The sequence below is a fragment of the Rhinopithecus bieti genome, unplaced genomic scaffold, assembly GCF_001698545.2.
Source record: "Rhinopithecus bieti isolate Rb0 unplaced genomic scaffold, ASM169854v2 scaffold_3043, whole genome shotgun sequence".
NCBI classification, from domain to species: Eukaryota; Metazoa; Chordata; class Mammalia; order Primates; family Cercopithecidae; genus Rhinopithecus; species Rhinopithecus bieti.
The window spans coordinates 2,102,141-2,114,112 of record NW_016804580.1 but is presented as its reverse complement, the minus strand read 5'-3'; the positions used below and the strand labels follow the sequence as shown (position 1 = coordinate 2,114,112).

At 38.7% G+C, this 11,972-nt stretch overlaps 1 protein-coding gene across 1 annotated transcript in view; it reads right to left on the bottom strand.

The window, feature by feature from the left end:
• The window catches only part of MRC1 (mannose receptor C-type 1), a 101,871-nt gene that overhangs the window by 35,474 nt on the left and 54,425 nt on the right, over positions 1-11,972 (bottom strand). The window contains exons 12-17 of the mRNA XM_017869208.1: positions 10,460-10,659; positions 6,893-7,020; positions 6,333-6,420; positions 5,140-5,284; positions 3,471-3,512; positions 2,031-2,194 (exon numbers count right to left, since the gene is read on the bottom strand). Coding sequence (XP_017724697.1) covers positions 2,031-2,194; positions 3,471-3,512; positions 5,140-5,284; positions 6,333-6,420; positions 6,893-7,020; positions 10,460-10,659 — 767 coding nt within the window. The remainder of the gene's footprint in view (positions 1-2,030; positions 2,195-3,470; positions 3,513-5,139; positions 5,285-6,332; positions 6,421-6,892; positions 7,021-10,459; positions 10,660-11,972) is intronic.

Below are 11,972 nucleotides of genomic sequence, written 5' to 3'. Positions count from 1 at the left end.
TACATATATTTATATATATTATTTAAATATTGATTTTATACATATCTTATGTATATATTACATATATATAATTTATATCTGCATATAAGGAGGATATATCTGTTCTTCAAACTTGGGAGAATATGTGTATTCATGAGCAAGGAAAGGAACCCCAAAATGTATTAATTTCATTATAATGTACTATTTCACTATATATAGATATATTTGATTTTCATATATATATTTGTGCAATATTAGCAAACATCTTGAGAATTTCAAAGCAAGCTATATCCACAAGATGATGGCAAGCCAGAGTATACTCTAGTACCTTTATAAGTCAAATGCATTTTTATTATTTCAGTACTGTTCAACTTATTTTTTCCTGCTTCTCTCTGTTACCTCCTCTCTGGCAATGAGGTCATGAAGAATTTTAATCAGAAAGATACCGAACAAAGCACTCTCGGAAAAAATAAATTATAAAAATAAATTATACCTTCAGTGATAGGTATATCGATGGCATCACAATTTTGTTACAACCAAGAAAGATGATTATAATAAATAATCAAACTGTGTTATATGTTGGCCAACAATTTGGGCCAAGTAAGCCAGATTTTTTAATTAAAAATTAAGCTGTATGATACACAAAGGGTCCAAGACTGACATATAACAACTAGGTAAGAATTATAATCTTTGCAAATCAAATTAGTGAACTCAAGGCCAACAAGTATGGATCGTCACAAAATCCAGGCTAAAAAATGGTTCTGGGACTGGCCACAGTGGTTCACGCCTGCAATCCCAGCAACTTGGGAGGCCAGGGCAGGCAGATCACTTAGGGTCAGGAGTTCAAGAACAGCTTGGCCAACATGGTGAAACCCTGTCTCTACTAAAAACACAAAAATTAGCCAGGCATGGTGGTATGCACCTGTAGTCCCAGCTGTTCGGAAGGCTGAAGCAGGAGAACTGCTTGAACCCAGTAGGCGGAGGTTGCAGTGAGCCAAGATCATGCCACTGTACTCCAGCTGGGGCAACACAGCGAGACACTGTCTCAAAAACAAACAAACAAAAAATTATTCTGAGTTCTGCAATTCTGCACTAAATATTTAAACAATAGGGCATAACTTGTGTTATGACCTCCTCCTCCTCCTGCATTTCCATCTTTACTTGACCTTTGGAGGTGCAAATTCAGCACATAATTAGAAATTGTGCTGGGGGTACCAATGGTAGACATTATGTGTATCATATGTCACTGTTCCATCCTTAAATCAATGATGCTCTATGAAAAAATGCTCAACATCACAAATTATCAGGGAAATGTAAATCAAAAATCACAATGTGACACCACCTTACTCCTGCAAGAATGGCTATAATTAAAAAATAAAAATATAATAGATGTTGGCATGGATGTTGTGAAAACGAAACACTTTTACCTTGCTGGTGGGAATGTAAACTAGTACAGCAACTCTACAAAACAGTATGGAGATTCCTCACAGAACTAAAAGTAGAAACACAATTTGATCCAGCAATCCCACTACTGGGTATCTACCCAGAGGAAAATAAGTCATTATATGAAAAAGACATTTGCACAGACGTTTTTAATATTGGCACAATTTGCAATCGCAGAAATATGGAACCAGCCTAAATGCCCATCAGCCAATAAGTGGATAAAGAAAATGTGGTATATGCATACTATGGAATACTACTCAGGAATGAAATAATGACATTTGCAGCAACCTGGATGGAACTGGAGACCATTTTTCTAAGTGAAGTAACTTAGGAATGGAAAACCAAACATCGTATATTCTCACTCATAAGTGGAAGCTAAGCTATGAGGATGCAAAGGCATAAGAATGATACAATGGACTTTGGGGACTTGAGGACAGGTAAGAGGGGGGTGAGGAATAAAAGACTACACATTCAGTACAGTGTACACTGCTCAGGTGACAGGTGTACCAAAATCTCAGAAGTCACCACTAAAGAACTTTTCCATATAACCAAACACCACCTGTTCCCCCCAAAACTGTTAACATTAAAAAATGTATTGATGCTCTTACATATTTCCATAGAAATTTCTTTTCACTTTCACTTCGAATAGAAACAAGATCACCAAAATTCCTCTTGCAAAACGCTCGTGCATTGTCCATGGTTTCCTTCTCTTTGCTGAAATAATACTGGTAGTCTTTGTAAATAACCCACCCATCTTCAGTGACTGGTGGATCTGAAAGGTTAACGAGAAAAGGCCATGAATTTTACACAGACAAATTCAAGAATCTGGTGTGTGTAGCACGCAAAGGTGAAAGGGATAGAGCTGCTATATCAAGAGGTGTCTGCAACTCTGAGAGACCACAACAGCAGAATGTCCACATCAAATACAGACATTTGAATCCTCAGCCAAAATATCCACTTTCTACCAACCCAGTAAAAAGGACCCATTTTGTATTCCCAGCTAAGTCCCATATGCCATTACCGGGTAAAAGAACTCTGGATGTCACTCTCATCAATACGATAGCATAGCTGTGAGGATTTATATACAATGCACTCACAATATTCTAGATCAAAGGAGTGGGAACTATGAGAAAGCAGTTTTCACCCCAGTATAAGAAGAAAAAAAAAAAAAAGCAAAACTTCTAATAGATGGACTTGGGTGCTTCAGGGTAGAAGTAAGGAATTCACCTATAAAGTGGGTCCCTCAGCCTTTTTCCAACACATGGGGTTCCATAGTTCTGTGCTACAGTAGGTTGAATAAAAGCCCCCAAAGATATCTAGTTCCTAACCCCTGGAACTTATGAATGTTAGCTTATATGGAAAATAGGACTTTATAGTCATGATTAAGTTAGGATCTTGAGAGATGGGAGGGTTATCCTGGATCGTCTAGGTGGGCCCTAAATGTAATAACAAGTATTCTTATGCAGAGGGGCGGAGGGACATTTGACTAAAAGAGAAAGAGGCAATGTGATCACTGGAAGAAGATGCTACATTGCTGGTTTTGAAGGAGGAAGGGGCCATGAGCAGATGAGTTCACAGAATGCAGCTCTAGATGCTGGTTTATAAAGGCAAGGAAAGAGATTCTCCCTTAGAGCCCCTAACGGGAGCGTGGTCCTGCCAACATCTGGATTTTGGCCCAGTGAAATTGATTCCAGATTTCTGACTTCCAGAACTGTAAGGGAGTAACTGCGTGTTATTTTAAGCCACCAAGTTCCTGGTAACTGGTTACAGCAGCCAGTGGACATTAATATATGTGCTAAAGAAGAAGAACCCGGGACCTTGGAATTGATTCATGAACCCTTGAGAAACTGTATTAACATGCCTTATGTTTGTGCATATGAGCTTCTCTCTGGAGAGGAAGACCCAAACTTCCATGACATTCTCACTCATAGGTATCAAGGACTTCTGCCCTCTACCTTCCTAGGGCAAGTAATTTTTTCATTGAGAAAAAAAAAAGAGGCAGGGAAAGGGTTATCAGTACAGAGATCAGAAAATAAGAAAACACCTACTGTCTTGAGGAGCTGGCGTTGGCTCAGGTTTTGGTGTTTGTCCTGTAAAACAAGAGCAAAGTAGAAATAAAGTGTACTTAAACTTCTGCTAATTACATTTCCTTCTATATTCACTATTTTCATGCATCAATATTCCTAAAAACTTAGTTGTTCTGTTTTTTCCCTTCCCTTTCTTTCTCCAATTTGTACATCATGTTGTGGAGAGCAGAATGAAGGAAAAGAGAATTAGAAGTGAAGACTTAAACAAATCAGGTGCAATCATAGCCACCAGAAATTACAGCCACCACAGTTTTCAGGCACAAGTAGCATCATATAAAGGAAAAAAAAAAAAAAAAAGAACATGAGTTTTAGAATCAGAAAGCCTAGCTTCAAATCCCAAGCCTGGGTTTCAATCATTTAGCCTTAATTTTGTCAACTAAACCAAATAGATCAGTTTGTGAAAACACGTGAGTTATTGGTATGTAATAGGTGTTTAACAGATGTTCGTTTTTCAGTCAGACATCTTATAATCTGTGAAATTATTTATGATTTCATTAGTTGAAAGATTAAATGTGAACTGTTTGTTTATAAAATATTTATAAAATAGAAAATGTATTTTCTTTAAGAAAATCTGTTTTTTTTTAAATGTATGATTTACTAAAAGTTAAATGAAATATTTTTCTTTCCAATTAGTTGGAAAGAAATGACATATTAGATAATGACATATCTGGATTTTGTTGAACGCTGATAAAGGGACTCAGGTTACCTAGCTTTTGGGTTAATGAATTTAACATCTGCAAGAGTAGAGCTACAATAATGCAAAAAGGATACTAGCCATTGGTAGCTAAGAGACCGTTAAAGGACAATGGACCACCACTGACAACTTCTATTCTGGAAACTTTGAAAGCAATAATAAGCAGGAGGATGGAAAATAAACAAAGCAGGAAGGCATCTCCAGCTATAGAGCTGAAATGGTTGCCAAGATTCCCCAAGAGCAGAGGGCAATGTGGTTCCATTTATCCATTTACAACGGAGGTATTGAGGTATATTTTGGTTCGAGGGTAGGTTTGTTTATTTGACGGTTGGTGTGTTGGTTTCTCTTAACATTAGAACTCGGATCCTCTAGCCTGACTTGGATATGTAGAACTTTCTGAGTCCCAGATAATGACTGTCAGCATGTATATTGTTTGACCATCAATAACATGGTGGGGCTCATAGCATCAGAGGCCACTCCAGGGTGATTGTTCACTGTGTTGAACATTTATCTGAGAAATCAATACTTAGAATATTCAGACTTGGGGAAATGTTCGCCTATTTGATGATTAACGTAGGTCAGAAGGTGAAAATTCCAAAACGGAGGTTGCATTTGCATTATTCTACTTACGGCCTAGGACACCCACAAACTTCTACTGCTATGGAACCTGGGCCAGGATCAGAGCTGCTCTTGGGAACTACTTGGGAGGATGTGACTCTTGCCCAGAACTCCTGGGTGGCCTTTTGATCTTCTCTGTTCCTTTGGCACATTTATCTGTGCTTATCAACTTCATGCTTATCCTATGCCATGATGGCCACTGACCGTTCCCTGATTCTGTTATTTTGTTTGTTAGCTTCTGCTAATAAAGGAAAGATACTGGGGTGTCAGGAGGTTAGTCTACCAAGCTGAGATAAAGGAGAGAAGAGGTGATCATACCTTTTTGTATCTGGCAAATCCAGTTGTTAAGGTGTTCACAATTAATATCATTCCAAGACATACTAGGATCTCCTTTCAGCTCACCACAGTATTCAACATTTTGATAATTATTAGGTTCTCCATAAGCCCAATTTTCATATGAAACCTATATTAGAAACATCAAACGACAACCATTAACCATTTGTATCAAGCCAATGTCAATCATTCATTCAAACAGAAAAGGAAAGATATATTTGCATTGTTTTATCAATTTACTTTTTTTTCACAATAGCTTTGCTTTGAAAGCACAGTTCACAAATATGAGTAGAAAAGAAATAGCTTTCATCACACGGAAACTTGCGATGTTGAATAGCGTACACAATTGATTATTATAACAATTTTATAACATTTTCTTTACTCTTATTAAATAGAATGGATCCAAGGGATGCAAATGGGGTTTATATATAGGAAAACTTGGCAACAAAGTTCCACTTCTCAGTATTGGGAGTTCCTAAATTTTACAACCCATTGGAAAGGATAATATTTCAGTGTGTTACTTGGAATTTTTCTCTTTATTAAATGTGTAGGATAAAGAAATAAAATTAATTCTTCTTGCAAAAGAAAAAGACCCAGAAAATATTGCTAACAGAGCTACTAAACTTTGCCAAAATGAACAGTAGAAACAAATGGAGGCCCTGGGTCTAGGACCTCTATGGAGTTTTCAGTGTGGAGTCATAACCCACAGGGTTTTGGACTAAGCACGGTGATGTGTTTTCCAGAGATGTAAATATAAAACCCAAATGTCAATGAAGCCATCAAATAAACCACCTCATTAAAGTTGCTGGTGGAGGCAGAACTGAAATTAAGAGGTAGAACTGAAATTATACAAAATCACTTCTTGTGATGACTAGAGCTTCTAAATATTGCCAGCACGTGCCAGAAGCTCTCACTTCTTCATTCCTGGAAATGGAGAAGTCCGACGAAGCCTAATCATTATTAGTGGGAATATCAAAAATGTCTCCATTTCTATTGTTCTATAAGAGGGTATAAAACATTCAAGTTTTAGGAAGTTTACCTGCACATCAACTTTGCATGGCAGGATAGTGGCTATCATAATGACCTGTCTTACTAAAAGTTTGGATTAAATAAAAAGATAACATCAAAATAAATACATGATAAAGTAAGAAACTTATATAGTAAGTGAAATTACTCACAGGAGAACCATCACTCCAAGTAAAGCCTTCTGAAGGGCTTCCATATGTCAATCCCAACCAAAACAGTTCGTGGTAGCTTCCACTAGCTCTATGAAATCCAAAACACAAAGCAAGCATAAGCTATTGCATGAAGCAAGTCCAGTAACTAATGAGGACTAACCACATTTGAAAGTTACCTCCAAAACATAAATTAATAGTACACAAGTAAAGAGATTTAACAGCTAGATAGAAGACTTATGCAATAGATGTGCATTTTGGTATATCCCATAAATATCTTTAAAACAGGCCACTGCCTGAGAGTAAATAATTATATAGTATTGAAAGATAAGTATGTATTAAGCATCTTGAACTTTTATAGAGCAAGTCATAGCAGAATTTACACTTATAAAATTAAAGGATTTGAAAGTAAAACTAGATCAAACAGGGCGCACAGATTTTGGAGATGATACAGGTGCTCAAACTAGCATCCTGAGACAACAATTTCAGAAACAGACAAATTTTCTCAACTTCATAAGCACCAACTAGATAACAAAAGGAGTAATCCATAAAATACCACTTACGTGATTAATCGCCATATCGTTTGCTGTTCCTCTTTGTTATTGATGCTAGCTAAGTCTCCACCCAGAGCTCGACAAAAATCTCGAGATTCAAACCACGTTTTCTTCTCATGTTTTCCTTTTGCATACAGCTGATGATGATATGGTTACAAAAATTATTTTACACTTTGTAGTTTATCAAATTAAGAGAAATAATTATTTACTTTTGATGAGAGTTCATTTACAGAAAAACAAAACATTGTAATGACCCAAAACAATGTAATTCTTTTGCTTTAAAATCAATTTATGAGTGAATAGTTGGGTAAACAAAACTTGGGGGATTATTTTGTTGAGAAAACCTTAGAAAATAAAATTATTTTGTAGCATAAGAGAAATTAGATGAAAATCTTAGGAACTTTAGGCATATGGGTTACATATACAGCTCTTTGTAGAAGACAAGATTAATTTGGTTAAGTGTAAAAAGTGGCATTGAGATGGAAAAAAATGAAAGAAGCTTTTGATACAAAGAAAGTAAACATGAATAAGAAGAATTTTAAGGAAAATAACTTTCCTAAAACTGTGCACAGTTTGTTATTGTGTTCAGCTTAAACAATGAATAACCTGGCAACGTTTCAACATTTTGTTGGTGATGTCCTTCAATACCGCCTTGTATTTTTCATTGTAGTTGTACATTTCAAGAGCTATTGAAGCACATGCAACCACAGATACCCACCTGGCAGGGAGTTATGAGCTAAATTAAATTTAAAAGATTATATGATTTAGGAATTGGGTCATAACATTCAGAGGACTGCAGAGAGAATAGTGAAATGCAGTCAACAGTGACAGTCTGGGACACACCCACCAGTATGCAAATAGAAAGGAGGTATTTGTGGCCATTGACTTTTCTAATTCTCATGCATTGGTCCTCATGAGTTATGGCCCCCACATCACAGGCTTATGGGAAAAAAAATTTGCTTCCAAGGCACTATGGTTGCCCAAGTTGTCATTAAGCAGCCGAAGACAACCTTCACCTTGACCCTAACTTGACTCAAGCTATCTGGATAAAGGTGTTTAAGTAAGTATCCACATCAGTATATCCCAGACTCCTATGATGCCTCAACTTGCTAGACTATGATATAAGATTTTATTTTTTAACTAAATTTACTATCAGCTGAATTTCATTAATAATTCTCACACCTTAATATTTATAAAGGCGGTCTATATATTTCCAAACAAACCCTACACCAAGTACCTCTAAAACCACCTAATTTCTAGTCAAGCACATGTTTTGATTTGTTGAACATCCACCTGAAAATTCTCTCTAATGAAGCCCCTGGTTCACTTCTCAGCTCTGGGTAAAACTGCTGATTCTCTCGAAAAACTGCAATAAATCTCCATAGCCTAACATCCTCAGGCGAAGGCTAGGAATAAGATGAATCCGGCCTTTGTGTAGTAACTCAAAAGTTTCCAGAGGTAACAATAAAATACTCGATTTTCTTTGTGTTAGTCCTCAAATAATTCATTTACAAATCTCTTCTGTCTTAGCCCAATACACCGCCTTCTATGTAAATTGTGTTATTAAATCTGATGGCCAATCTGGACTGAAGACTTTCTGGATTCCTATTTTTATTAGTGGGAGTGACCAGCTCAATTAACCATACTCCTCTTGAGTTAGAAAAGACTACATAGCCTCATCCTGATGCAAATTCTTTATCAGCCATGCCAAACTGTCTTACAGGGCATGTCATGGCTATATGCCATTCAAAGGGATTGAATAAAAGAAGTACAGGGAGCAGGACTATTAGAAAACAGTATCATTAAGCAGTAGGTAGGTAATATGGTTTGACTCTGTGTCCCCACCCAAATCCCATCTCAAACTGTAATCCCCACATGTCGAAGGAGGGACCTGCAATCCCCACATTGAGGGAGGGAAGTGGAGTATGAAGGCAGTTTCCCCCATGCTGTTCTTGTGAATGACTTCTCAGAAGATCTGATGGTTTTACATGTAGTAGCTTCTCCTACACTCTCAAATGGTCTTCTCTGTCCTGCCACCCTGTGAATAAGGTGCTTGCTTCCCCTTCCACCATGATGCTAAGTTTCCTGAGGCCTCTCCAACCATGTGGAACTGGGAGTCAATTCAACCTCTTTCCTTTTTAAATTACCCAGTCTCAGGCAGTATCTTTATAGCAGTGTGAGAACAGACTAATATAGTAGGTACATTTCTGTATTTGGCCAAGTCTAACTTTCTCTAGAAAGGATGTGACCTATAAAAGAGAGAGAGTAAAAGACCCAAATCCTTAATTCATTGGGGTTTTTGTTTGTTATTTTCTGGGTTTCTTTTTTTTGTCTGGTTGTTGGCTTTAGTGAATTTGATTGCATAAAGAGGAAACGAATGGCCTAAACTATGAATGTATTACATAGTGGTAGAATATTGAATTGTCATTTAATGGGCATTGAAAAGCCATGTGCCCCAACCTATCATTTCCTTTCCTCACCCATCATTATAATCATCAGGGTTAAATCAGAAAAAGGGAGTACTCGCTTTAGAATACCTCTGTGGCACTATTGTAGAACACTTTATCAATTTTGTTAGCTAAAACTTGGGCTCAAGAGCATGGAAAAAAAATGAATTGCAATACAACAGTGTGACAGGAAACAGAAATTTCTATCAAGACAAAAAGAGGCTGGGTGCAGTGGCCCATGCCTGTAATTCCAGAGCTTTTGGAGGTCTGTGTGGGAGGATCAATTGATGCCAGGAGTTTGAGACTAGCCTGGGCAACATAGTGAGACCCATCTTTACTTAAAATAAGATTTTAAAAATTAGCTAGGCATGGTGGTGCATACTTGTAGCTACCTGGGAGGCTTAGGTGGGAGGAGCACTTGAGCCCAGAAGTTTGAGGCTGCAGTGAGCCATGACTGTACCACTGTATTCCAGCTTAGATGACAGAGCAAGACCCCATTGGAGAAAGAAAAAGAAGGGGGGAGAGAGAGAGAGAGAGAGAGAGAGAGAGAGAGATAGATAGAGATAGAGAGAGAGATAGAGAGGAGAAGAAGAAGAAGAAGAAGAAGAAGAAGAAGAAGAAGAAGAAGAAGGAGGAGGAGGAGGAGGAGGAGAGAGGAGGAGGAGTGGAGGAGCGGATGGGGAAGGGGAGGAGGGAAGAAGGAGGAAGAGAGAAAAGAAGGAAGGGAGGAAGGAAGGAACAGAGGAAGGGAGGGTAAGGGGGGAAGGAAGGGAGGGAGGAAGGGGGGAAGAGGGGAGAGGAAGGAGGTAGATCTAGAAGGCCTGGGAGAAAGGAGAGAAGCAGAGAGGAGGGGATAGTGGCAGAGCAGGTGAGAAAAAACCTCTGTGCACTGTGTTTATGTTGTTGGTTGCATTTGTGGGTCTAAATGCATCCACCCAAGGAGCTCTTCTAAAACACCTGATCCCCGGGTTAATCAAATCAGACTTTCTAAATACCTACGGGTGGAGTCTGGGCACAGTGTTTTGGTTTTTTGTTGTTTGTTTGTTTGTTTGTTTTTTATGTCCTTAGGTGATTCTTTAGGCTGAAGCATACTCCAGATTCTCTTATCAGCTTTATAATTGATACTCACCTTGAAACACAAACTCGTTCTACTGCTGGCGCCCCAATCCTCCGGACATTTGGGTTCAGGAGTCGTCGTGGGCTTCGGCGGGTGGGTTACTCCTTCTGCCCAGTGCTTGCACACAAATTTTGCCTTTTCATCACATTTCAAAACATCCCATAAGCCCCCTGCAATCCCGGTTCTCATGGCAACACACCCTGGCTTTCGCCCTGTATTAAATATATAAAGTAGAATTCACTTGACAAGTGCCTGCCGAAGGCCTGCCATGCTCACAGAAGGCACTCAGAACTGAGTGTCAGGGATGTGGTGAAACCTGCACGTGACAAGGAGATGCAGCCGGCCATGCCAGGGGCATTCAGCAACTGGTCTGTGCTGTTTAGAATCAGTTTGATTTTTATTTGTGTGGTCTATAACCCCAACCCAAAATGATCTCAAATGTTGGAGGGTTTTTAACACTATATTTCTAACATTTGGCAAAGTGCCCCACACACAGGCATTTCATGATAAAATATTTTATATTATCAAATTCACAATAATGGCAAAGATAGTAGTTTACTCTTTCTCTCTCTCTCTCCCTCCTTCCTTCCTCCCTTCCTTCTTCCCTTCTTTCCTCCTTTCGTTCCTTCCTCCCCTCCTTCCCTTCCTTCCTCCCTTCCTTCCTTCCCTCTTTCTTTCCTTCTTCCCTTCCTCCCCTTTTTGGTTTTCTCCCTTCTTTCTTTCTTTTTTAATTCTTTAAGATTCTTTTCCTCCCGCTAAGGTCCACATAGGTTTTCCAGGACCAAAGTTTTTCACAGATTTCAAAATGAGGCACGCCTCAACTGGAGATTTTAGGTAAGTTACTCAAACACTCTGAACTTGCTTCAAATGCAAATACCAAGACCTGCCTCATAGAGCTTTAGGAATGCCAGCTTTAACAAAGAAGTACATAAAACAAAATGAGGATGCACTGAGCTGAATAGTTCTGTCTTACAGTCAAGGTTATTTCCAAATAGCAATTAACTAAGACAGAGCTTTGAAAGCATCAGGATTCCTCACTGCTAGGATGAAGTCATTTTTTTTATTATTAGACTTTTAAAGAACATGAAGTGCTGAGAAGTCATTCATGAAGTTTTGGGGAGGTACACCTTTTTTAGAATATTTTCTCTGAAATCGCTGATTCCCTGACACCTCAAGGGTTTTCCCTGATTCCGAAGATTGTCTCTTTCTCTTTGCAGCACCCAGTTAAAACCTGGTAACTGTGGAATAGATGACTACAGAGGCTATGGCGTCCCGTTAACCATCAGAATCAGTTCAGTTGACCTGATGCTCAGGCCCAAGCCCCAGGCTCCTTGCCCACTCCTCCTGAAGCTGTAAACTCAGCCAAAGAGGCCAGCCACCGTCCTTCCATCAAGGATATACCATGACAATGGTTGCAACTGGGTTCTGTTCCAGTTCCAACCATTGTTTTTCACTAAGGACATTCCAGGGCTCACTCTCAGAATCCTGCTGCTGGATGACACCACAGGCAAACTTAAGCAGTTTC